This window comes from Pituophis catenifer, unplaced genomic scaffold (assembly GCF_029215685.1).
Source record: "Pituophis catenifer annectens isolate HBS135680 unplaced genomic scaffold, rPitCat1.0.hap2 SCAF_2, whole genome shotgun sequence".
Taxonomy (NCBI): Eukaryota; Metazoa; Chordata; class Lepidosauria; order Squamata; family Colubridae; genus Pituophis; species Pituophis catenifer.
The window spans coordinates 174840623-174868539 of NW_027256882.1; the positions used below are offsets into that span (position 1 = coordinate 174840623).

A 27917-nucleotide genomic window follows, 5' to 3' on the forward strand; every position below is an offset into this window, starting at 1 on the left:
GAATTTTGAATTAACTCATTTTTAATGATTCCATCCTTTTGTCCCATAGAGTTGGGGTGGCAAGGAGAATGGCTTTGGCCTTGCAGAATGTTGTAGAGATTTGCACATGCTGGTAAGTCTTGCATTTTGATCTTCCCCTTACTATTCTGCCACTACATTTGGTGGCTTGATTCATAGTTGCTGTTTTATGTACATGAGTATTTGCTATTGTGGAAAACAGAGCTGGTCTTTCTAATGGACAGAGTCCATCAGAACATACATACATACATACATACATACATACATACATACATACGAAATAAAAGTGACACAATGGGATTTATAAGGGTTTCCCCTTAAAATAATGTATAATAATAAGGGACTTTGACCCCAATGTTCACATACTGAAAGTTTGTTTGTTGGTATATGTGATATTCTTTTTTTGAGGGTGTGCAGTGCACAATATAGGAAGTTTGGACATTTTGAATATTCTTGAATAGAAATTTTTGGGTGTTCTTCCTGTTCCCTGTAGCTCTTTTAATTCCTTGAATCGGTAGAAATCCCACCTTTGCAATCTTAGGAATTTGGAAATTACTGGAGTTGCTTTTCTAATGAGGAGAATAGTGTTATGTTTTGAAATGGCTGTTCTTTGAGGTGAAGCATGTTGTTTTAGACAAAATCAGTGGGTATATTTGTGGATGAAAATCAGTCATCTGCAATAGCATGTTTAGTGTGTTGTTCCGTAGAGAAGTTATATCTTCTTCCAGGATCAGCAAAAATGGTACAGCTACTGTGGTATCAAAACAGATGATTATTTTAAGTCTCAAAATAGGAAGCAATTCATTTTTAAAGAGCATTCTAGTTTGCTGCTGTAGTAATCACTGAGAATAATAGAAGTGGATGCTCCAAGGAACTGGTTTTTTTTTTCCTGAGGGGCTTATTACCATGACATTAGATGGCATTTTTTGAACTCCTTTTTTAAAACTGGGTTCAAAAATTATTTTAGGGTTTAGGAGATTCAGGGCTCTATAGTCTTGGGCATATTGTTCTTCATATTGTTGGGGACTGCTGAAAGTCATTATTTTTGGTACATCTTTATATATGATGTTTGAGATATTGGCAGGGGTCCCTCTGCATCACCATGTCTTCATACCTAATCTTAACTTCTTACATCTTAATCCTCTTCCTCCTCCCACTTGCACATAAATATAAGGAGAATTAGTGGGTGGTGATATTAACCTGTTGGCAAGTCCATCAGTTCAGTTTCAGGGTGCATTGTCCTTTGAACCAGCAGATTTTGCTTGCCTTCCCCCAGTCCAGAGAGAAATGGATATGATTTTTGGAAAGGGTGTTTGCCATCTGGTGTATTCTGATTCCATACTGTGATCTGTACACAGAAATACCCTCCCAGTGCAACTACACTACACTTTGAATTCTATGCAGAGCCAGGGGCCGAAGTCAAAGTGGACAAAAGGGTGAGTCTCCTACAGACTTGTTCTTGAAAGGTTTTCTGGGAAATGGGTGGGAGCAAGATTCGGCAAACAAATCCACTCACATTAAAAAGGGATATAATCAATCTATAAGAGAAATGGGGAACTTTCTTGCCACTGAGTGAACACTAAGATGGAGGAAGTTAGTTTAGGTATGAGAAGGTATGTTGATTTTTTAGTCTTGAGGATAACAATAATAGTAGGGGTTCAGCGGTGTTGAAACATTGCTTATTTGTCCTCTTATTTGGGAAGAGTTTGCTTTCCTGTGCTGTTTTCATTTTTTAAATGGCCCTGTGAGTATATTTCCATAGTATCGCCAGTTGTGAAAGTATGGATAAAAACTGAACAGCTGATCGTTTTTGATATTATCCCAAATTACTGGAGTACTTCAGTGCAGAAATATGGATCTTTCATTTCCCAGGCAGTCCCTTTGCATACCTGTAAAGAAACTTATCCGTTATTACTCTTTCCTGAAAATTTCCCCCCTAGATATGGATTTATGGGTTAACATCTTTTTCAAAAAGGGCTGGCCAGCATAGTAATCCATATTGAAATATGTCTGAATACCACACAAATGCCAGGTCTGCTTGTTAACCAAAACTTCGCCTCCCGTGGTGATTTCTTAAAAAGTTCAAGACCATAGTTGCTAATTTGCCATGTCTTCCAACAAATTGACTTCCAACATCCTTTTGTTTTCAGACTACCAGCAACACACTACATTATATCCACATAGAACAACTTGATAAGGTAAATTAGCTTTCTGTATTAAAGTAGGTTTTTAAACTGTTTCATTTTTGTATTGATGGCTTCTAAGTTGCTGCTGCTTTTTCAATTCAGATTTCAGAAAGTCCCTCTGAAATTATGGAATCCCTCACCAAAATGTACAGTATCCCAAAGGATAAACAGGTACACTGAATAATTTACCAAGGTGATAATCTGAATTTATTGCAGAATGAGAATGACAATAAGAAGCTAAACGTGCCAGGGAATCTTGAGAACTGGAGAATTCTGAGTCTCCTTGTAACTGGAATTATCTTCGTGTGAAGGGGCACTTTATGAATTGCAAATCTTACATTAATTTTCCATTGCTCATTGCCCATCCTGGCCTCTGTTTTCAACATTGGAGAGAACGAGTAAACTATTCTGCCTGAGATCAAATTGAGGTCTTCGGGACCAAATATATATGTGAAACTATACGAGATCATTGAAGTAATTATATATCCTCAGTCTTGAGGATGACAATGATATTTTGGATTTCTTATTTGTCAAAATATTCTACAAAGAACAGTGAGATCACAGTTAAATAGGTTTTGTTTGTTCAGTACCTGCAATATTGGTTATTGGAGAATATTGGGAAACAGTAAGAGAGAAATCATTCCATCTCAATGCAATTGTAAAGTAAAACCTTGAGTATTCAGAGGAGGGAGTCCCTATTGGACTGAGTTTGTTATTTGCATTTATTTTTGCTGTTTATCACAGCACACAGATATTGTAAATTGGCAGGAATAATGTAAGAGGCACCAGCATATAAATTATTGAAAATAATGTGAGTTTTATCCAAATCTGAACACAATTTGGATAAAATGTACATTTGCCATTGTTTGGGGAGAGGGCAGATATCTGTATGAAAGCAGTTTTGACCATTGCATTCTAAGTCTGGTAAATGGAGGTTTGCTAAATTGAAATTTTACTTTATGTCATTTTGTTTCGTACTTTATTCACATATGTAGGTCAGATGTAGTTCTTGATGGTATGTGATGTATCTGATTATGTGTGGTGCTTATAAAATAATTGCAATTTAATTTTCTTATAGATGCTGCTGTTTACACACATTCGCTTGGCCCACGGCTTTTCCAATCATAAAAAGCGGTTGCAAGCTGTCCAAGCCAGACTGCATGCCATTTCTATATTAGGTGAGGATATTAGCAGGTGGTTTGTTTTTTTTTACTCTGAGTAATGCCAGGAGTGAAGATGCGAGTTTATGCAAAGAGAACTGTAGGTAAATTTAAAATAGTCCTTTTCTGCTTTTATGGAATGGTTCAACTTGAGAAACTTACCGTGTTTTTCGGAGTATAAGACGCACCTACCTTTTTTGTTTTTGTTTTTTTGTTTTTTATAAAAAGTTTTTTTTTTTTTTTTTTAGACAAACACACATACAAACATACAATAATGTATTTTCTTTGAACAGAGTATTTGGCCGGTTCACAAATTTAAACAGTGTTTCAATTTCAATTAAATAGTCATTTCAATTAAATTTACAATTTCTGTATTTCCTTTTTGCCTTATTTATTCCACATCTATTTTTTTTAAATAAACCAATATTACCCTTCATCCTCATCTCTAATCTTAATCAAATTCAATTTTTCCCTTCTATATTATACCCCTTTCCATTGTCATCTATTTTTATATCCATCCTCACATTGGTTAATTATGTAATATTACAATTGTTTAAAACAAATTCAACATTTTAATATAAATCAATTAGTTATATAACTATCTTTTTTATTAATCAATATGAACATGAATATTCCAATTATTTCCATGCAATCCAATTTCTTACAAATCAATTAATTATATTTACCAATAATAATAAAGCAAATAATTTTTCCCATATATTCCTCCAAAGCTCAACTTAACCATTTCTGATTTCAACACAATATACAATTAATAGTATCTCAATTATTACAATTCCCTAGTTAAATAGAGCTTTCCCCTTATGTTACTCATTTTCACATCTTAAACTCTCCCAATAACCCAAATAGTTTTGCCCATATAATCCTCCAAATCACAACTTAATCATTTCTACTTTCATCACAATATATAATTAAAAATATTTCAATCGTTACAATTTCCCTAATTAAATTTAAAAATGTTCTAGCTGTTATCCAAGCTACAACTTAATCCTTTTTTACTTTCACCACCATATACCATTAAAGGTATTTCAATTGTTACAGTTTATACTTATTCATATTTCTAAAAAAAAATAAAAAAAATAAAAACTTATCATTGTCTAAATTTTAAAAATACAAAGACAAATATTCCAGTTATTCATTTCATTTTTACAATCATGATTTCCCATGTATTTCTTACTACAGTTCATATTTCAATTCTAAATATGTATAACATCTTTCTCTTTCATTTCTTTTTCTCTCTTCACATTTTTATTTTTGCCTTTTTCTTTCTCCTTTTTTTCTTTTGTGTTTTAAAATCTTGAACTCTCCTCTTTTGCCCTAAATTTCCCATTGTTTGCACCTACCTTTTTTGGTGAGAAAAAAAAAAAGAAAAGGAAATCTACCTCTGCTTAATTTTACCTCCTTGCAGCAAAGAGCCTGCTTTATTTTCAGTTTCGTTTTCAGCATAGCTTAACACAAGGGAAAAAAAATCTGCTCCACCAATTTACCTCTTTGCAGCAAGAATTAGAGCCCTGCGCAAATCAGCTGAGAGTCTGAGAGTCGGGAGGTCCATCTAATCAACTTGTGCTAATTAGCCTGTGCTGAAGCTGAAAGGAGCTGTTTTTTCTTGCTGTTTGCTTGCAAGGAGGTAATTGCTGCGAGGCACAGGCCAAAGGGTGGGGGCCAGTGGGTGGGCGGAGCTACATTAGGTGTATAAGAGGCACCTAAATTTTCACCATGGTAATTCAGATTCTAGGCTGCTTTTTAGAAACTTACCTTGATATAGCAATTGAAAAACAATCACCACCACCCAAAGAAATACCTCAACATGGCTGGCAAAATTTGAAACAGACATTCTTTGACCCAAATGCACAGACAGATCTGAGGACTTGAATGGGAGAAGTTCCCAAGTACAGGTAGTCCTCGACTTACAGCAGTTTGTTTAGTGACTGTTCAAAGTTACAATAGCACTAATCGTGTTTCACACTTATGACTGTTGCAGCATCCCCAGGGTCATGGGATCAAAATTTGGATGCTTTTAGCAACTCCCTCATAGTTATGACGGTTGCAGTATTGCAGGGTCATATGATCCCCTTTTGCGACTTTATGACAAAGTCAAAGTAGAAGCTAGATTCACTTAACAACTATGTTACTAACTTAACAACTGCAGTAATTCACTTAACAGCTATGGTAGGAAAAGTCGCAAAATGGGGCAAAACTCGGCAACATAAATTTTGAGTTCAATTGTAGTCATAAATCAAGGACTACCTGTAATTCAAACTTTATGAGAGGAAGTATTCCAAAGTGAAGATTGGTTTCAAGATATTGTCAGAAATGTTTAATTAACAGGCAGTTTTCACTTTTCTTGGTATTGAGATCATCTATGTGGCCAGTCTGAGCTACTATTGAGCCATAATTGTAATTGGGGAAAAAAAGGGGGGGGGGAATTTGAAGCACCCGGAGGCTCCAACTGGTCCAGAACGTAGCCGCAGGGGTGATTATGGGCGCAGCTCGTTACGCCCATGTAACACCTCTCCTACGCGAGCTTCACTGGCTCCCGGTGGTCTTCCGGGTGCGATTCAAGGTGTTAGTTATCACCTTTAAAGCGCTCCATGGCTTAGGACCTAGGTACCTACGAGACCGTCTTTTGCCACCAATAGCCTCCCACCGACCAGTTCGTTCTCACAGGGAGGGACTACTCAGGGTACCGTCAGTCAAATTATGTCGACTGGCGACTCCCAGGGGGAGGGCCTTCTCTGTGGGGGCTCCAACCCTTTGGAATGAACTGCCCCCGGAGATACGGAATATCCCTGATCTCCGTGCTTTCCGCCGTGCCCTCAAGACCCTGATGTTCCAACAGGCAGGGTTAAACATACAAACATGCGAATGATTTTTTAAATATTATCTAATTCTGGGTTTTATTTAATTGACCAAACTAAGTAACAATTTTAATTAGCAATTTTATGATGTTTGTGTGTCTATATTTTTCTTGACTGTACACCGCCTTGAGTCCTACGGGAGAAAGGCGGTATAGAAATATAATAAATAAATAAATAAATAAATAAGTGGTTTATCTTGGTCTGATTTTTTTTATAACTCAAAAATTAGCATTTTGACGGTTTTTGTAGACTTTCTAGCTCATTGTAAGTATTTTAGTAGTTTAAGATAGTCTCATGGAGTATTGTATAGTATTCTCACTTGATATAGGTAGTCTGTGACTTACAAACAATTGTTTAGTGACCATTCAAAGTTATATTAGCACTGAAAAAAGTGACTTACAACAGTACTCACGCTTATAAGCATTGCAGTAATCTCACAGTCTTATATTCTTACTGGTATATCTAAGAGGAATAGTAATTTAAGAACTAAAGGCTACTAATCTGTTTCTCAAGAAAGCATGATAAGATGTTATCCCAGCCCAAGATTAGTAGAATAATATAATATGTTTTACTACAACTGGGCTCAGCTTTCTACAATTCTCTATAGTTTATTGCTAGTTCCAAACAGTTATTTAGAGGGTTTGCTAACTCACCTGAACTTGCAAAAAATAATTCCTGCCAATGAAACATCACATGGTGCCTAACATTGCCAGTGGCCTCTTGTGGAGTTGTTAGGAGAACATAGAAGAGAAAATTTGAAGAATAAAGAAATACAAAGCTTCCATGTTTCAAGGTGTATAATTCTTGCTCTTTGTTTTCGTTATACTAGGACACCCATTTTAATGGAGTTTTTAAATGTTGGTTGTTAAGATCTACTTCATATATTTGCTGCATTCCTTCATGGCTAAATCTCTGTGACAAAAATATAAAAAACATCACACTGTTTCATCTTTTTTTCCTTGCATTATCTGATAAGAATCAGCTGATATATAGCACCAAGAATAGAAGTTTCTGTTACTATAAGTAAAAAGTACTCACTCAGTTGAAGTAATAATTGGATTTGCTTTTTCTCTCCATCCTTTAACTACAGAAAATTCTTAACGGCCTACTTCTCTTTCCACAGTATACTCAAATGCTTTGCAGGAATCCGCCAATAGCATACTATACAATGGGTTGATAGAAGAGTTAGTGGATGTGCTGCAAATTACAGATAAACAATTAATGGTAAGTCTATTCAACTGAATTTTGGCAAAGAAAAATTGCTTCTCAATTGGGATTGGACTGGACTGAGCGATTATTGACTTTCTTAGATGTTTCCTGCTTTATATAATTATCCTCAGAAACCAAATACACAGATGATTTAAAGCAAATGAAAAGGGCAAGGCAAATAAAAAAGACAATTAAGGATTCATTTTTAAAATCTTCTGTACCGTGTGAACTAATCCAAAATCCAGTAGCAAGAATATTTATTGCTTAATAGTCCTTCACAGCAATTGCAATTGAACTTAGTAGTTTTGGAAATTAATAGTTGATTGCCTTTTTTTTTTTAATAAGAAAATTGTATTCTGCTTTTCCAGTCTAACCAAATGATTCACTCTTTGGAGGCATTTTTAAATCATGTTTTGAAGTTTGATAAAATGAATACTGGACTATGATTATTCTTTCCTGCATGTTAAAAGAGTTTTAGCTATCTACATATTGATACATCTATCCCTCTCCCTCTCATGCGCCCCCCGCTCCCAGTAGAGAAGATTTGAAATTCATGTTATAAAATACGGTAATCACAATCTATGTACCTGTCTTATATCTCATTATTTCCTTGATAGGATATTAAAGCTGCCTCACTGAGGACATTAACTTCCATTGTGCACTTGGAACGGACTCCAAAACTCAGCAGTATTATTGACTGCACTGGAACAGCTTCCTACCATGGATTTTTACCAGTACTAGTCCGGAACTGTATACAGGCCATGATTGGTTAGTAACTGCATTTTAGAACCAATTAACATATTTTGCTAAATTTTGGAACATGTAATGATATTCCCTCTCCCTTTCTTTAGATCCCTCTATGGAGCCGTATCCCCACCAGTTTGCCACAGCACTCTTCTCATTCTTATATCACTTGGCGAGCTATGATGCAGGAGGGGAAGCTCTTGTCTCGTGTGGCATGATGGAAGCCTTACTGAAGGTAAAATTTTCTGTTTGTGAAGTTGAGTTAGGAAAGTAAATGAAAATTCTACACCACATTTTTTCTGATATGCTGATATAAAAGAATGTGATGTGTGGGTATCAGTGTTCTGTGTGTGTATACATATATCCTTTCTCACTTCTTACAAAACTTGTAAATCTTGAACAGCAATTAGAGGCATTTTTTTCCAGGTTATGTAATTTGGGCCTCTGCAATAGAGCAGTTAGCTTATATCAGATAGTCTCTCACATAAAAAGAGCCCAAGTCTTAAGATCATTTGCTGACTTTATCTGCAACAATTAAGTTTTGGCTATTTTTTAAATAATTAAATATATAGTATTATCAACTAACCAAATAATATACCTTTAACTTTCTATTATCAAAGCTTGTATGATGAAATGCAATATAAACATACAGTTAAAATGAAGATCATAATCATTTGTTTTATTTAAGAGACTTACCGTATTTTCCGGTGTATAAGACGACTTTTTAACACATGAAAATCTTCTCAAAAGTCGGGGGTCGTCTTATATGCTGGGTGTCGTTCTCCTGTAACCAGGCAGACCAGCCCGAAAGGCTCTGACGAGCCAAGCTCTGACCATCCCAGCTGAGTTGCCTGCTAATCAGGCAACTCAGCTGGGATCGCCAGAGCCATGTAAAAGGAAAAAAGTTTTCCCCCTCCAGCTTGCTTACCTTAGCTGTTAGTCGCAACGCTTGCCTTGCTTCGCTTGCCTGCAATCCATTCCATCAGCAAGCCACTCCCTGCCTGCAATCAAGCAGGCAGGGAGTTGTGAACTTCAACTCCCAGAATTCCTCAGCCAGCAAAGCAAAGCTGGCTGAGGAATTCTGGGAGTTGAAGTCTACAAGTCTTAAAGGTGCCAAGGTTGGAGACCTCTGTTCTATTGGGTAAGTTTAAAGCTTTGGGAGCTTTAAAAAAATAGTTAATTGGGTTTTTTTTTAGTTGTTCTTTTTTAGACCTAGCCATTTAAAGTTTAGGAAGCTTTAAATTTAGCTTTCATATAAAAATAAAAATAAAATAAAATAATATTTGTGCAGCTTTCTGAGATTTAGTGTGTTTCTGTAGTGTTTCACTCTAACTACACAAACACACAAAATCTCACAAAGCTGTATGTGGAATTTTGTGTGTGTAAAGTGTGAAAGTTGGGTTTTGGGGCTTTTTGTGGCTGTGTGAGGTTCCTGCTTGTTGCAGGGGCCATTTTGGGTCTAGCAAAGCTGCTTTTACATTGTGGGTGAGCCAGTTGTGTTGTGTTGTGTGTGTGTAAAGTGTGAAAGTTGTTTTTTTTGGGCTTTTTGTGACTGTGTGAGGTTCCTGCTTGTTGCAGGGGCCATTTTGGGTCTAGCACAGCTGCTTTTATATTGTGGATGAGCCAGTTGATGTTTTTTAATTTTTATTTGGTGTGCGTTGGAAGAGGAGTAGTCTTATACAGCGAGTATAGCCCAAACCCTATATTTTAACAGGAAAAGTCAGGGGTCGTCTTATACACTCAGTCGTCTTATACGCCAGAAAATACGGTATACGGCTGCTGTTTCATGTGCCATAATTCTGGGTGGCTCACACAAACAGTGATTAAAAACATAAAAAAAGACAATAAAATCAGCAATCCAAAAACAACTCCCAGTGCTCTAAATAACTGTCCCCAGTACATAAACAATCAAAATCACTGGGCTCCAGCCTCACCCTGGCACACAAGATGGATCTGTGCAACCCCTACTCAACCCCCCCCGCCCCCACCATGGCTGCCACATACTCCTTAAGTAGGAGTTGCAAATCATTCTGCAGTATTGACTGGTTCATGGTCTTCCTAGATAACTGAGCTCAGACAAGGCTCAGGAATTCCCTAACTAGAATCCAACTCTGAGCAAAGTTGAGTGATTTTGTCCAATAGTCCAATATTTCTCGCAGTAGTTCTGCAAGTGTTCCCCTGGCCCCACTTTATCTGTAAGGGGTTTCGTCACTGAAACAGGGCTGCTGATTAGCTGTCTATTGATATAGTAAGACTGGAGAAGTGAAGGTTTTTCACTGCTCAAAACGGCTCTTCTTTGTCTTGTCAGCTTCACTCTTTATCTTTTACCTTTGACATTATAGGCATCTTGTTGTTTTGACTTGTTTGGTGCATGATTATCTTGGGAACTTCTTTGGTGCATAATTATCTTGGGGAAGATGGTATTTCTTCTAGAGCACTGAACATTTATTTATATCAAAAACTGATGTTTAAATTAATCAGTTAGTTAGTTTTAGAGGTATGTCTTCAAAACCTTGTTTTCCCTAGGTGATCAAGTTCTTGGGGGATGAACAGGACCAGATCACTTTTGTGACCAGAGCAGTCCGTGTTGTGGATTTAATCACAAACCTAGACATGGCAGCCTTCCAGTCTCACAGTGGCCTCTCTATCTTCATCTACCGACTAGAGGTAGGATATTTTTTTATTGGAGGTTTGGCCTTTTAATAAGCGTATTTTTCATTTTTTTTAGAGTGGTGAGATAATACTTATTTGTAATGCAGTTGATCTTGAAGTCTGTCATTACAATAAAAAAATTACATATGTTTCTGTTTCGGAGTATAGCAGTTTGTCAACTTTCACATTTTATTGTCTTTTTGTAACTTCTTTTCTAGCATGAAGCAGACCTATGTCGGAGGGAATGTCCTTTTGTAATAAAACCAAAGATCCAGAGACCTGCTGTTTCCACTGTTACACAGGAGGGTGAAGAGATGGAGACAGATGTAGAAGGCAAAAACCTCCTAATGATACTTATTTCTTTTATTAACATATCTAAACTGTGCTAAACAAAGAAAATTTATTGGGCAGCATCCATGAAACAGTTTTATTTATTTTAATTGTAATTCAGTATATTTCTCTTAGTGGTTTCAACTGAATACATTTTGAAATGAAACAAATCCATCTGAATTTTAAGGTAGAAGTTAAACTCCACACCTGTTTTCCATATGGAATTGTTATTTAAATGAGGCAAAAGTGAGAAATCATAACATCCTTGGTGAATAATTATACATTTAATTTATTTTAAAGGAGAATCAGTTTAGTTTTTATCCTGGCTGTCATTTTTTGGAACTGGCTACTGTATTGAAAGGTCATGTGCAGTCCTCAGTCTGAAAAGGTTTTATATAGGTATCTTAGATGGACTGATACCCCAACAGTTGGGGTAGAGCAAGGTATCCTGCCTCCTCAAAACTCCTTTTTTAAATTCAAATTGTCCTTTTAATGGGTGTTGACCAGAATTTGTGTGTGTGTGTGTGTGTGTGTGTGTGTGTGTGTACATAGTTTCTTGATGTCAGATTGTATCATAAGATTTTTTTCAAACTGGTCAATTTTTTATATCTTCAGTTTCTGATGTAGCCATGGAAAGTAGCCCTGGGCCTTCCACCTCTGGAGAGAATCGGCAGGAAGTTGTGGTTGAAACACGAGCTTCAAATGCCACCACTCCAAGTAGCAGCAGTAGCAGCAGCAGCAACAGCAGCAGCAGCAACACAAACACCATAATTTCACCCCGAAGTGGTGTGTAATGATTCTTACAGAAAATTGCTTTGTTTTCAGATTATTTTGCTATTCACTGATTTCATTTGTGGTTGACCTCCCTATTTCAGGAGTCCAGTGCATCCCTCAACGAGCAGCACTTCTGAAGTCTATGTTGAACTTCCTAAAAAAGGCCATCCAAGACCCAGCTTTCTCAGATGGCATACGTCATGGTGAGATTCCCTAATAGTTAGGGCTGTCTTTCCTTTGAGTTTTTTGACAACATGCTCTTCTCTCACTGTTGCATATAAATACTATTAGCTTACCTTAATAAAATCTGGAACAGCAAGTGGAGGCTGTGGCCATGAAGACCTTATTCCATTCCAGTTTTAAGATTGTTGCACCAATTGCCCCATTATCTAGAACAGGCATGTTCATTCATACTTTTGCTCCCTCTTAATCTACTTCTTTAGAGTTGGACATGTTCAGAATTCTGTGCTGTCAGACAGGGCGAGCAGAATCTGTAGGGAACAGACCGTCTCAAAGTTACCCATTCTTAGCCATATAGGGCTTTATAGGTGATGATCAATACCTTGAATTGCACTCAGAAACTTAACCGGTAGCCAATGCAATGCCCACAGCAATAGTGTTTCACAACATAATGAAATAAACTGCTATAGGCCACTCATTGGCAAAACTAAAGTGTCTGGATGGTCTTCAAGTGCAGCCTCACATTTTCTATGGATGCTTCCCTTCAACTTGTCCAACCGTACCGCCAGACAAAGGAAGTTTCCATTCTTATGACCATTGGAAGTTTCTAAAAACACATGGCTGTTCTGGAAGGTTTTTGAGATGACTGCTTTAGAGCTTGTGGTGCCAGGAATGTTTTTTAAAAAACCTATTTTATTGTGTATTGATGTGTTTTTTTAAAATCATTATTGCATTGGCTGTGTCTAGCTTTTGTATACCACTTAGAGTTGTCTTCAGTTATATAAATTTATAAGTAAAACAAAAATTTAGCCATTTCCTGTAGTGGGGGGGAATGTTTCCATCCATTGATTATAGTTTGGCACCACTTTGAGAACATGAATTCTTGAGTTTTATTCTGTAGTATCAATTTTGAAGCTTTTATCATGGAAAACTGTAGAAGTGATCAATTCTTTAATCTAAAGAACTTGCTGAATGATATTCCATATAATTGGAAAGAAAGCTTACTTTTTAATAAGCAAAATATATAATTGGTTCTCAGTTTTAATTGTGGACTAAAACATATTTTGCACTAAGATGTTTTAGGTGATAAAATTGTACTTTTCTGGTGTAGAATTTTGAATGAAGTATATACAATTCTGAGTGTGTATGCTGTATATGATTTCTAAACTGTATGGCTGGCCTGTTATTTTCCTCTTCTTGCAGTGATGGATGGCTCTTTGCCTACCTCTCTGAAACATATTATCAGCAATGCAGAATATTATGGACCCTCACTCTTTTTACTCGGTAGGTATGATTATATTTAATAAAGAATTTGTGTCTTGCATGTTTCATCAGTCTACACTCCTCTTGATTTCTCTCCTTGGGCTGTGCTAAATTAAGACGATGCCTTACAGCCTTACAGCCTGGCTGCCAAGATTCCCTTTCTGCCTAGAAAATCTGAACTGTGAATGACTTGCATCATTCTGTGCTTTTTCTTGACAGCCACTGAGGTGGTAACAGTCTTTGTATTCCAAGAGCCTTCGCTGCTGTCCTCCCTACAGGACAATGGCCTAACAGACGTCATGCTGCATGCTCTCCTTATTAAAGATGTAAGTGTCTTTTGGATTATATCTGGTTTTCTGTAAAATCATTTCAGTTGCTTTCTTTTATATTTGAAATGTTGGGAAATTCTAAGAAATATTAGAGTAACACTTATTTCTGGAACTTCAAAAGAGCTCACTGAATGTGGATAATAGGATTTTATATAATTGGATGGTGCTGTTGTACTAGTATTTAGAAGGTACTCTGGTTTTACATAATATGGATAAGCTCATATTTTCAAATACATCATTTTTTAAAACATATTTCCTTTGTTCCCAAACTGAAGAAGAAAGATGAGAGGGAAAAAACAATCTGGATAATTTCCCATTTTACCTCACTCAGTGTTGAGAAACATCCGGCCAGGCAGAAGAGAGACCTAAGCATAGTCCTTGCACAGCTGCAAGAGATTGCAGAATTGACCTCCATTAAGTTCTATAGAACCTTATCTGTTTGTTCCCAGGTTGAGGCTGGCAGTTTGGGGAAGATTCCTGTATAATAGGCGGAATATAATAAAGTACACTTTCTTATACTTTTTTTGAACCCTACATGTATGGGTTTGGTGTCTGGCATTCAGCCTCTTCGTTCTTACCTTTACTTCCCAATTTCCACCTTTGAATCTGTATTCATACTTAAGTAGGCAGCTAGGTAGCCAGATATAACTTTAGGGGGTCTCATAAAGCTGCTGCTTTTCAAATTCTTGCTGTTTCCTGTTTGCATATAAATGTGTTTCCTTCTCCACAACAGAAGTACTTCCCTTTCATTTTTCTTTTGTCATGCCACTTTTCAGGATACTTTGTAAAGATAGACTGCATTAGAAATGGAATTAGTCTTGTGTATTTATATTAATCATAACCTCAAATATAGAGCTCACTGAAAATGTACTTTGTGTAGCATGACTGTAAGATGATGACCCTTTTGGTCCTGTTTGTGTCTGTTTCTCCTGACAGGTCCCTGCCACTAGGGAAGTTCTGGGTTCTCTCCCCAATGTCTTCAGTGCTCTGTGCCTGAATGCCCGGGGACTTCAATCCTTTGTTCAGTGTCAACCTTTTGAGCGTCTCTTCAAGGTCTTGCTCTCTCCAGACTATCTCCCTGCAATGAGGAGGCGGCGTAGTTCAGATCCACTTGGTAAGTTAAATTGAAGAGTGATTATACTAGGAATTTTGCTTGTTTTTCACTGCCTAGAGAGCTTGATGTTGGATGTTGTGATCTCCAGGTTAATTCTAGATAAAAGAAAGAGGAAGTTTGAGGGTATATCCCACTTCTGCCCTATAGTGTGCTGGAGATGCGTTAAATTACGACCATAATGCTGTAGCTTGAAATGGTATAAATTGGGAATTATAATTCATTACAGTCACAATTTGTCTTACCCTGGCAGTTGGCTGGAATGATTAAATTGAGCAGTGGTTCACCTAATGGAGGGCTAGAGGGCCTTAATGGGTAGGGTCTCACTGGTGAAATCTAGTGGGTTCTTCCCCCCCCCTGCGCTTGGAGTTTTCTTTTAATGTAGAATTTTATACGGAAGTATACTTTTCACATGTTTTCTGGACCAGAATGGCAGAAAACTATTGTAATTGAAGTTGAAGGAAGATTTGGAAATTGGAAAAAAAGGTCTGGGGCCTTGGGGACTTGAGCCTGCCATTTCAAGTGGCTGTATTCACTCAACTCACTAAACCAAAATCAAAGAAATAATATTATTGCCTAGTACAATATATGAGCCCAGCCATGAATCTAGCTGTTAAGCTTTTTAGCTTATATACAGACTGTTTTGTGTTGAAGCACCAGCCATCTTTAGGGAGTTTCATAGAAGGCTGAAGATGCTATTTCTAATGCGCAAAGATAACTGGAATTATATTTATTTTTATAATTTGTAAGGCTGCCCAACTGTATAATGATTCTGGGCTCATATCATAAGATTTATGATGCAGCGAAAAACAAAAATTACCATTCTAATACTAAAAAGAAAGCAACCATTAAAAGCCAACCTTACATACAGAATCACCCAGTCTAACCCAAGGCCTGGAGAAAGAAATGGGTTTTTAGAGTTCTTTTAAAAATATGGTTAAGTTAGACTAGGCATGAAGATACATGATGCCATAGTTGTGAATATGTATTATTGCTGCACTTGTGATAATGAGTCCCCATGAAATTTAGCTAAAATACTTATATTTGGCTTTTCTGTGAATAATCCATAGAATTACAAAAAGACCCAACATTAAAAATATTAAGGGAATAAAAAAAAATTACAACTCAGTCTACTTATTCAAACCTAGGAATTTTTAAATGTTTAGCTGTTCACCTAGAAAAAAGCAAGAAATAGGTTTTCCATTTTTATTTTTCAAAGATGGCAATTTTAATACTTCAGGCAGACCGCCTTCTGCCATCGACAGCCTCCCACCGGCCAATACGCTCCCACAGAGAGGGGCTCCTCAGGGTGCCATCGGCCAAACAATGTCGACTGGCGATGCCCAGGGGGAGAGCCTTCTCTGTGGGGGCACCAGCCCTCTGGAATGAGCTGCCCCTAGATGTGCGTATGATCCCCGACCTGCGCACCTTTCGCTGCGCCCTGAAGACCCTCTTGTTTCAACAAGCCGGGCTGGCCTAATATGAATATGAATTTTAATGGTTGTATGTTAGTTTTTAATTTGTGGGCCAAATTTTTGTATATTTGATTTTAATGGTTTTTAAATTTTGTAAATTTTATGTGTTTTAATATGGCTGTACACCGCCCTGAGTCCTCCGGGAGAAGGGCGGTATAGAAGTCTAATAAAAGTAAAGTAAAGTAAGGCAAGACAGACATTTTTGAATTTCCACACATGTTGCTTTCCTGGGTCCTCACTTCTGTAGCATGCAGGTTGCTACAATTGAAATTTGTGAATAGTTTTCGAGGATAGTTCCAAAAAGAGCATGTTGCAGTAATCCATCTTAGAATACTGTGGTCATATTGGACTGTTGGTAAGCCTCCTGCTTTAGAGCTATTGAGTTATACATTTTGGCTATTCAAACTATTGCCTTTTGATTGGGCTGATTCATGCCAAGTGTAATAATGCCCTCATGTAGTGACTCCAGTTCTTTAAAAATGCTTATATATCTTGCATCCCCCATTCCGACTCCCATGTTTATTCTAGGAGATACTGCTTCCAATCTTGGAAGTGCTGTTGATGAGCTTATGAGACATCAGCCCACACTCAAGACAGATGCTACCACAGCCATAATTAAGGTAAGAAGCCAGGAAAATGTCCCTTGCAATACAGCACTATGTCAATCCAATGAGCTTCTCGGGGTACGCATTTATCTGTTACTTGATTATTTTTTAAAAAATCTAACTTGAAATACAATACTATTATTCTAGTAGAAAGAGTGCCAACATGTTTATATACACATTTTTGCAGTTGCTGGAAGAGATTTGTAATCTGGGCCGAGATCCCAAGTATATTTGCCAAAAGCCCTCAATTCAGAAGGCTGATGGAACAACTACTGCTCCTCCGCCTCGTTCTACTCATGCTGCTGAGGAGGCTTCCAGTGAGGATGAAGAAGAGGAAGAAGTACAAGCCATGCAAAGCTTCAATGCCACACAGCAGAGTGAGGCAGAATCTAGTCAACAGTGAGTAAATGAGGCTAAAAGGAACTGTATGTGATGGCTTGTTTTGCCAAAATGGCCAAATATAGCCTACTCTGCTCTTTCAGGCTACCAACTTGGATGGAAGTTAGGTTTCTCCAACAAGAAATTGGGCAGTAATTTTTGTGTATGACAATTCTGATGAGGTTCCAGAAAATGTCCGAGCAATTTAGCCCAGCAATTTAAGGGGCTTCAGAATTTTTTTCCCCTCCAAGAAAATCCTCATACCAAATGGCAAATGCTTTTGAAATGAGGAATGTCAAAATTATTGGGATATTACAAGGTAGGACGGGAATAAGCTGTTTATACTAAGTCTCATGTTTTTCTCAGGTTATCTATTATTATAGTTGCTGTTTATGGCCAAAAAAGTTTGTGCATAAATTTGGCTGTCCCAGTCCAGTATGCAAAACTATGCGCAAGATCACTCCTGTGTTAGCAGTATGTGCATTTTACTGTGGGTAATCTCTGAATAGGGCATAGAACATTAGAAGTAATACCTATAATTTCATTTAATGCTGCATTCCAAATGAATTAAGGAGCTCCTGAGAGTCACAGTTAAACAAGTGATGAAATATGAGTGTTTGTCTGCTTTTATTGTGTCCACAGATTCCCAACCAGCAGCTTTATTTTAGTCACTCCTGGGTAGGGAAGCACCTATAAGGCTGCAATGAAGATTATTGTAGGCATCTGTTAGATGAACTTGCTCAGATCCTGTGAACTTGACTGAGGAATGGTGTAACTCTGTTACCTGTTATCCGAGCTTGTTAGTTCTGAGGAAGCGGAACAGGGTTTTTAGGGCTATAAGTGTAATATCTGTGTTCTAGATCCATGTTTTTTCTGGTTGGTAAAGGATCCTGGAAGGAGAAATGAGATTGGATCCTTGTGGTGAGTGCATCCCTAAGAGAGAGGATGGTTCCACCAATTCTGAAAGAGGTATTGGTTTAGTTTCTTATCAAGAAATCATTGTTAGATCCAATGGAGCTGGATAGTTTTTGCCCCATCTCTAACCTTTTTAGACAGGGTTATTGAGAAGGTGGTTGCATTGTGTTTTGAAAGGTCACTGTACGAAAAGGATTATCTGAAGCTCTTTCAGTCTGGTCTCAAACTGGAGTATAGTGCTGAGGCTGCACTGTGGTTGTACATTTTGATGACCAGTGATGGTCTTTGGATTGGGGAGCTGTACTGGTTTTCAGATCATGGCACAGGACTAGGCTATTTGTAGGACCACTTATCTGATTATTTCTGTCTATATCACTCAGTCATACAGAGTAAACATGCTCCTAGTTCCCATCTCTGAGACAGTGTCATTTAATAAGATCTCGACAATATGCCTTCTCTGTTGCTATGGTTGCCTTTTGAAATGAGGACACACACACAGTTTGAGTGAGAGCTTGTTATTCAATATAAGATAGGCAGCTTATAAATGTTTTAAATGTTCAGATATGTCTATGATTGTTTATTGGTTTTATTTTGGTTCTATGAACCACGATGGCACAGTGGTTAGAGTGCAGTACTGCAAGATACTTCTGCTGCCTGCTGGCTGCCCGCAATTTGGTAGTTCAAATCTCACCAGGCTCAAGGTTGACTCAGCCTTCCATCCTTCCGAGGTGGGTAAAATGAGGACCCAGATTATTGAGGGCCATATGCTGACTCTGTAAACCGCTTAGAGAGGGCTGTAAAGCACTGTAAGTGCTATTGCTATTGCTATTTTCCTTTTTGGTTTAATTCTGGTTGTTTTTTTAAATTTTATTTGTGTATGCTACCCATACTCATATAAATTACGTGTAGGGTAGCCTTTATGCATTTTTTATTTCTTAAAACAAACACACAAATTAAAACAGCTGCAGTAGATCTCCAAATTTTGTGGCTGCAATATTTCATCCCATTTCCAGAAGAGGGTATATTTTTACTTGGAAAAAAGTCATTATTGGTGAATTTGCTATAAATATCTCTTGCTTTCTCAGTACTATCTATATTAAAAGAGCAAAGATATGCATTTCATCTTTTAGAGACAAAGTAGAATCTGACTTTCTTTTAGAAATCTGGTAGGTGCTTTTGGGCTTCCATGTCTGAACTGATTTTGGAAAGCACAGCTTCTGTATAGAGTTGATACATATTTTCTGACTTATTTTTCTATTTTACTTTAAATTTGGCTACATAGATGCCTTTGCCTGCTCAGGTTTTATAACCCTCAAATGTTTTTGAAATGATAAAAAAGGACAAAAAGCAAATATACTGACAGTGAATTTGTCCTTTATTTCTTTTTCTTCTTTGAGGAGGAAATGTAAAAATCACTTGGGCAAAACAAAGCCTAATGGTGGGATGATAATTTAATTAGATTTCAAAACTGACTAGGTTTTTACTCATCTGTATCACAATCTTTCATATGCATATTAGGAAATAAATTTCTCTTTTTCCAGTGGATCCCTGTTTGCAAATAAATGTGAATTATCCCCTCCTTCTCCATGTATCTGTAGTATATTACAGGTTTTCATAAGAAGATGCATTTCCTCCCCTCTCCAGGAAGAATCTGTAACAATTTTTATTTTAAAATTTTATCTAAAAAAATATACAATGTTTGTAATAAAGGATCACTTGCTGTTATGAGGTGTGAGCAAGGCTAGCACATTGATCAAGTGTTACTGTTAATTGGTTGTATATGGTTCAAGTGCAGTCAGATAGTATTTATGGATTATGTGCCATCAAGTCAGTATTGATTCCACTGGACAACAATTTTTTTCCAAAAATTGTACTTCTTGAAAAATTTCTGGTGATTATAATAGATGTTTTCAAATTCAAGACAAATATTTCAGATTCATTGTATCACTTAGAAATCTTGAGAAATATCAAATTAACTTTCAATGACTATGATGTATTTAATGACATAATATTTCTGACACTGCATGAGTTCAACAGGCCTAAAAGTGTTTTGCTGCTGATTTTCATTTGTACTCAGTGTTTGATATATCTCACTGCAATGTCCAACAATAGTTAACCAGCATTGATGGATTACCTGATACCATTTTTCCATTGTGGCAATGTCCTAGTTTAACGTTTCACCATATTCATCATTTACTGCACCTAGATTTTTGTGAAAGAAGTCCAAGGGTGATTGCAGAAAATGAATCTTCAGTGGCATGTTGTACTTCATGATCTTGTTTGCTGTAAAAAAATTGTGAACCAGCTGAATGTAGTTTGGTTTTCTGTAGTTCCCAAGAAAATTCTGAACAACATCCTTGAATGCTTTCCAGGCTGTTTTCTCTGGCCCCACTAACAGGTCCTTCAACGCTTGTTGATGATATATCTGATCTGTAGACCAACAAAAATTCCTTCCTTAATCTTGGCATCAGTTATTCTTGAAAGTATCTGTCTCAAATAACAAAAAGCTTTCACCTTCCTTATTCATCGCTTTCACAAAATTCTTCATCAGTCTGAGTTTTATGTGAAATAGAGGCAAACATATCTTTGTCGGGCCAACAAGTGGTTCAAGTGCTACATTTTTCTGTCCTCGAAATAAATTCAGAGTGGTCTTTTCTTTTTAATGTAATGCTATTGTCTTGCACAGCTGTCCCTCTGTCCGACTGTCTGTCTGTGGCCAGCCAGCTAGCACCACATTTAGTAATCACCCATTGGTTTACCGAGGAGCTGAGGGAGATGAAGCGCCGGAAAAGACGCCTGGAGAGCGGTTGGAGGGCCAGTCTCGCTGAATCTGACCGAACACTGGTAAGGTCGCATATTAAGACCTACCTAGTGGCGATAAAAGCGGCAAAGTTTAATTACTTTTCCTCTCTTATTGCGTCATCAGAGAATCGTCCAGCCGCCCTGTTTAGGGTGACCCGCTCCCTGCTACATCCGGGAGCGCAGGAGGACCCCCTGGGGCAGGGGGCAGCTGGGCAGGGCTGAGGATTTCGGACAATATCTGTATGACAAAATCGCTCAGATCCGGGGGGAGTTGGACTCTGACTGGGTAGATTCGGGCAGGGTGACGAGGAGTAGTCTTGAGAATGTTATCTGGGAAGAATTTGACTCTGTGACCCCTGATGACGTGGACAGGATTCTGGGGAGACTTAGTGCGGCCACATGTTTACTGGACCCATGTCCCTCCTGGTTAGTACTAGCTTCCCGGGAGGTTACACGAGGCTGGCTCCAGGGAATTATCAACGCTTAGTTGAGTGAGGGTTACTTCCCCACAGCCTTGAAAGAGGCGGTGGTGAGGCCTCTCCTCAAGAAGCCTTCCCTGGATCCGGTATTAGCCAACTATCGTCCTGATTCCAACCTTCGCTTTGTGGCGAAGGTTGTTGAGAGTGTGGTCGCACGACAGTTTCCACAGTACCTGGAGGAAATGTCTTATCTAGATCCGTTCCAGTCGGGTTTCAGGCCCGGGCACAGCACGGAAATGGCATTGGTCGCGTTGGTAGATGATCTCTGGAGGGCTCAGGACAGAGGTTGCTCCTCTATTCTGGCCCTGTTAGACCTCTCAGCGGCTTTTGATACCATCGACCATGGTATCATGTTGCACCGGTTGGAAGAGTTGGGGAGCGGGGGCACCGTGCTATGGTGGTTCTCCTCCTTTCTCTCCGACCGGTCGCAGTTCATGTTGGCAGGGGGGCAGAGGTCGACCTCGAGGCCTCTCATATGTGGAGTGCCTCAGGGGTCGGTTCTCTCACCCCTTCTGTTCAACATTTATGTGAAGCCGCTGGGTGAGATCATCCGTGGCTTTGGGGTGAAGTACCACCAGTACGCTGATGACACCCAGCTGTACATCTCCACCCCTGGCCATCCCAATGATGCCCTTGAAGTAATGTCCCAGTGCCTGGAGGCTGTGCGGATATGGATGGGGAGAAACCGGCTCAAACTCAACCCTTCCAAGACTGAGTGGCTGTGGTTCCCGGCATCCCGATATAGTCAGATGATTCCATCTCTGACTATTGGGGGCGAGTCTTTGGCCCCCTCAGAGAGGGCTTGCAATCTGGGAGTCCTTCTGGATACGGAGCTGTCCTTGGAGGAACATCTGACGGCTGTGGCCAGGGGGACTTTTTGTCAGGTTCGCCTGATACGCCAGTTGCGGCCCTTTCTTGATTGGGATTCCCTGCGCACAGTCACTCATGCCCTCGTCACCTCTCGCCTGGACTACTGCAACACTCTCTACATGGGGCTCCCCTTGAGGGGCACCCGGAGGCTCCAACTGGTCCAGAATGCGGCTGTGCGGGTAGTTATGGGAGCTGCATGGTGCTCCCATACAACACCTCTCCTGCATGAGCTGCACTGGCTCCCAGTGGTCTTCCGGGTGCGCTTCAAGGTGTTGGTTATCACCTTTAAAGCGCTCCATGGCATAGGACCTAGATATCTTCGAGACCGCCTGTTGCTACTGACGACCTCCCATCGACGCGTGCGCTCCCACAGAGAGGGCCTCCTCGGGATGCCATCAGCCAAACAATGTAGGCTGGTGACCCCCAGGGGGAGGGTCTTCTCTGTGGGGGCACCTACCCTCTGGAACCAGCTGCCCCCAGAGATAAGGAGAATCCAAGACCTCGGTGCCTTCCGCCGTGCCCTTAAAACTTTCTTTTTTCAGCAAGCCGGGCTGGCTTAATACTTTTAAATGTTTTTAATTGGTTTGTCATTGTTTTTTAATTACGGGGCCAAATTTATATATATCTTTTTAATAGTATTTTAATTTTTGTAGTTTATGTTTTTATTTGGCTGTACACCGCCCTGAGTCCTCAGGGAGAAGGGCGGTATATAAATTTGATATAAAATAAAATAAATAAAATAAAATCTCCCTCACAGAGGGACTCTAGGCAGTGTACAAGTAAAATATTAACATAAAAATCAAACTTAAAATTTAAAACAGAGGCAAGGGTAATTAAAGTTGACATTAAAAGTTAATTAAAAGATGGGAGGGGGCTTTCAGGATGCTAATCAGACCCAAGGCTGCATGTTCATCTGTGAATGTGAATGGTAGTTAAGTATACCATGACAAGTTTTAATTCAGGCTGGTCTTGGAGAAATAAGTTCACTGAATTATTAATGTTCACAGAATACCTCCTTTCAAATTCTCTTTTAAGCAAAACTAATTACATTAATTTCCAAATAATTTTTGTTTTATTAGTATAATAAGTATCAAGTCTTTTTTACTCTTTAAAGTATTAGCTCTAACCAGAAAAATCAATTTTGGAATGATTAAAGTAGCCTTTTCCCCTAGGCTCATTTGACTGCTCCAGAAGCTATTCCTAGTTGTTTCCATATGCTATTTTGACAGTTTAGAAGAAATGCTCATAGGCATTCCTGTACATTAATATGGACCTCTTTTGAAAGATTTCAGCAGCTCTTTGAATCAGAGGCTGAAGCTTCATAATACTTCTTGTAGAGAAAAAAAACTAGAGTTATTTGAACTGATAGAACTTCAGGGACCTATAACACAGTCAATGTGAAATTTCTGAGGACAAAAAGTTTCCAGAGCCAACAAATGGAGTGGGATGTAATGTCACTTTAAGCATTTTTAGCAGTGTGCGCCTGCTCTCTGGCACCCTGATTTCAGCTTGTGAGAACCTTGCTGAGAGGCTGTCTTGGCTCACTGTTTGTTTGGCAAAGTCTCCCACAGCTCCTGAGCGCCTGCCAGCTGTTTCTTTGTAAACTTCTGAACTCTGAAATTTTCTGTCTATGGGACAATTTAACCCCATCAATTCCTCATTTATAGGAGTTGTGCTGGGTGATGCTGGGGAAAATGCAAAATTGGTATTCAGCATTTGGTATCAGCTAATTCAGGAACATCATGATGCTTTGCAAGGAAAAGAAAGCAGAATAAGGGGGGGGGGGGGGCTTCCCTCCCAGTTTTATTTTTTTTTTAAATATAACTAGTTCATTACCTTAAAGGCAGCCTGGATTCAACACTTTTCTGGCTTCCCCATTAATACAAAAATTAGTTTTGAATTAAGATTCTGCAATCCTTATGTTGCCCTTGTTGAAAGTAGAAGTAAGATCTTTATATTTTTAGGGTCTAGAAACAGTTAAACTTCTTCTAGCTTCAGGGAGGAGGCCATGTTTCTTCTGGCTAAAGTAGCAGGGCCGGATTTCCTTTTGGCTTGTCTGCTGCCATGTGGCAGGTGCCTGGTGGGACTGGAGTCGCCCCAATATCCTCCCCTCACCCACCTCCCCGCCCTGCATTTTGCTTGATCCCTCCTTGCTTACATCAGACATTTTCTTCTTTTCCCGACCAAATTCTGTACGGAGCATGCTCTTTACGTCACTCTCCGATTCTTCCTCTTCTCTCTCTCCTGCCTGGCTCCATTTTGCTGCAGAACTCCATGGCGCCTGGCAGTCGACCGTTCATGGATCTTGCCACATTCCCATTTTTAATCCAGTTCAAGGCCTCCGGCCAAAATGGACAGTATTGCTTCATTCCTCCCCTTGCCATTTCTTTTTTTCTTTTTCCCCTTCAGTCCTGGTTCCTTTTGTCATTTTGTTGCCGCTTTTGGCACAGTACTACCGGAGTCCATATGCAGAGCTGCCCTATGGATATTTTGGGTTAAAAGAGGCTGGATGAGTAATAGTTCCGCCCTTTTTTCACTGTTATCTCTTTGGAAAACCTTAATGGAAGAAGGCTTTGCATAAAATCTAAAATGTGAGTGTAGGAGATTACACGTGTCCATTGTACAAAAAAAAAAAAATGGAAGATTTGCAGTGATCGTAATTTTCCCTCTTTCTAGGGTCGTTGGGACAGAAGAACGGATACCAATTCCTCTCATGGATTACATCCTTAATGTGGTAAGTTCTTGAATAGCAGGTGGACCTTAACATACACTTTTCCAAAGTGTTTATGAAAAAATTTAATATTTTCTGCTTTAACATTGCTATACTTGATAAGATTTTCAAACTATAACAGGGCAGGAGTTCAAAAATTTAATAGCTACCTCAAATACTTGTTAAAATAATACTGCTGTGCTGGTTCTGCTGTTGAGTTGGATGGTATCCTTAAATTACCGTAGTCTCAGATGTTGAAATAGAAGAGGTTTCTATTTTGATTTTGATACTTGTGTTCTGGGAATGTTATAAAATTACCCAAAACCTTATTTTTGGCTTTAATGTTCTTGCTATTTAAAAAGTTGGGTGGATTTGATCTTGACAGTATATATTCTAGAATATGTTAAGGAACTACTGAATTAAGAAGTTGTTATATTTTCCATACCCCTTGATGTAGAATTTCAGCAGTTTCTAGAACTGTAAAAAGCCTAATTCTTTTCTTCCCTCTTTTCCTGTCATTTTTCTTTCTCCCCAGATGAAATTTGTGGAGTCGATCCTCAGCAATAATACTACAGATGACCATTGCCAGGAATTTGTGAATCAGAAGGGTCTGCTGCCCCTTGTGACCATCTTGGGCCTGCCCAACTTGCCCATAGACTTCCCCACTTCAGCAGCCTGCCAAGCTGTGGCTGGAGTCTGCAAATCCATATTGGTAAGGAGGAGAATACAACATTTCCCTTTCCAGAAGGTAATTATCACTGCCATTGAGTTGGAAGTATACTCAGACTTCTGGAAATCCTACTCTTAATTCCCCCATGCACCTGTTACAGGCTCGTGTTGATTGCATCACTGTAGCTGACAGTGCTTGTTAGGTTTGCAAAATTTACCAGAGGATCATGGTTGCTTTTTTTCTAGCAATCTTAGATTCTGAATTGTTCTATCTACCGTGTTTCCCCGAAAATAAGACCCTGTCTTATATTTTTTGGAACCCTGAAATAAGCGCTTGGCCTTATTGCCATGCACTCAAAAGCCCAGTTGGGCTTATTATCAGGGGATGTCTTATTTGGGGGGGAAACGGTAGTATATTACCATAAAATGTCTAGTATAGGAAGAATCCATTAATGGGATGAAGCCATAGAGCTTGTCCAATTAGGATGAATTTAAAGGAGAAAAGCAAAGAGAAAGAAACGAAGTCTCTGAACATGGAGATCTATATTACCAAGAATATGGTATTTTTGATTCACAAAATGGGTGAAATAGTCTCATTTTGTTGGTATGTTATAGTTAATATTCAGGTTTACACCCTTGTACTTGCACATACACACCTGCAAGTCTAGGAGTCTTTTAAATTTTGGTTTGGGAATGAATATATTATCAAGGACAAGAAATCTGTATTCTCCCAGATGTTGCTGAACTGCAACTCTGTATTGTTTAGTATATTGGCTGGCATTTGAAGATTTTGTAGTACAATTGACACCCTCCCCTCAATTTTTAGGGGATAGGGTAGCAATGAGCTGTTACAGTTTTTGCCTGTTCAGTATGAATTTTGGGAACAAAGTAAGGTTCACATAACTGCAAGAATGAATGTAGGAAGTGTGCAAAGTATGAATGAAGTAAGTCATATCCATTTCTCTGATTTGCATAATTTATACCAATTGTAATATTCCTCTTTTGGAATTGTGCAATTTGGAAAATATTAGTCCAGAATTTTAAAACTGACTAATAGTTGGCTTTTCTGATGAAACTCTTTTCATGGGAGGAAACTGCCATTTTTAATCAACACGGCTTTAGCAAGCATAAGGATTGATTCAAGCAACATGACTGCTAAGTGGAGTACAATGGGAATCCATCTGTACATTACTAGTAATGTCATACTTAAGGATCTGCATAATATTTACAAGTGATCCTCGATTTACAACCATTCATTTAGTGACTGTTTTTAAAGTTAACGGCACTGAAAAAAGTGACTTATGACCATGTTTCACACTTAACTGTTGCAGCATCCCATGGTCACATGATCAAAATTAAACGCTTGATATCTGGCATGTATTTATGATGGTTGCAGGGTCCCAGGGTCATGTGTTCATCTTTTGGGCTTTCTGGCAAACAAAGTCAATAGGAAAGCTAGATTCACTTAACAACCATTCACAACAACTGCAGGGATTCACTTAACAACTGTGGTAAGAAATGTCATAAAATGAGGCTAACCTTACTTAACAACTCTCTTGTTTAGGAACAGAAACTTTGGGTCCATTGTGGTTGTAACTATAGAACTACCTGTACAAGCGAACCATCATGGAGCTCTCACTTGTCTATGCCAAAACGTTATTTGCCAGAGCTCAAATTAAGTGTTAGAATCAGGGCTTAATCCTGTAATGTTTGAATAAAAGTATATGCAATTTCTTCTGAAGATGTTTAGAGCTCTCTACTCTCCACAGATCATGTTTGTGTGGAAATGTCCTGACCATAGACCAAATGTGGTTTCTAGGCAGGTTTGAGGTTGATCAAATTCCCCACCACTACTAACTAAGCATTAATACTGTAAAATGGAAAACGGTGTTTACCCAATCATTGAACCAGCAGGTTCACCATTTTTATGCTGGACATAATATTGCCTCTTCAGAAATCCCTTACAATTGAATAAAAATAGGTCAGAAAAATTAACACAATATAGCAATCTATTAAACACCATCATGAATAATCCTCCTTTCACTAAAAAAAAACCCCCACATTTTTAATATTTACCCTAGACTAAATTTCATTTAGCACAGATTTTTCAAATAATGTTGATTAGCAACTGTAGGGCTAGCAGTCTAGGTGTGCTGTGTTAATAGCATCCCAATAAGATGGC

The 27917-nt window shown here is 38.5% G+C and overlaps 1 protein-coding gene across 1 annotated transcript in view; it reads left to right on the forward strand.

Moving 5' to 3' along the window:
- The window catches only part of HUWE1 (HECT, UBA and WWE domain containing E3 ubiquitin protein ligase 1), a 99857-nt gene that overhangs the window by 23874 nt on the left and 48066 nt on the right, over positions 1-27917 (forward strand). The window contains exons 7-25 of the mRNA XM_070938117.1: positions 50-112; positions 1377-1454; positions 2169-2216; positions 2307-2375; positions 3283-3382; positions 7364-7464; positions 8067-8217; positions 8301-8428; positions 10720-10860; positions 11064-11178; positions 11791-11961; positions 12051-12152; positions 13333-13413; positions 13612-13718; positions 14658-14835; positions 16836-16927; positions 17100-17311; positions 25033-25090; positions 25602-25778. Coding sequence (XP_070794218.1) covers positions 50-112; positions 1377-1454; positions 2169-2216; positions 2307-2375; positions 3283-3382; positions 7364-7464; positions 8067-8217; positions 8301-8428; positions 10720-10860; positions 11064-11178; positions 11791-11961; positions 12051-12152; positions 13333-13413; positions 13612-13718; positions 14658-14835; positions 16836-16927; positions 17100-17311; positions 25033-25090; positions 25602-25778 — 2172 coding nt within the window. The remainder of the gene's footprint in view (positions 1-49; positions 113-1376; positions 1455-2168; positions 2217-2306; positions 2376-3282; positions 3383-7363; positions 7465-8066; positions 8218-8300; positions 8429-10719; positions 10861-11063; positions 11179-11790; positions 11962-12050; positions 12153-13332; positions 13414-13611; positions 13719-14657; positions 14836-16835; positions 16928-17099; positions 17312-25032; positions 25091-25601; positions 25779-27917) is intronic.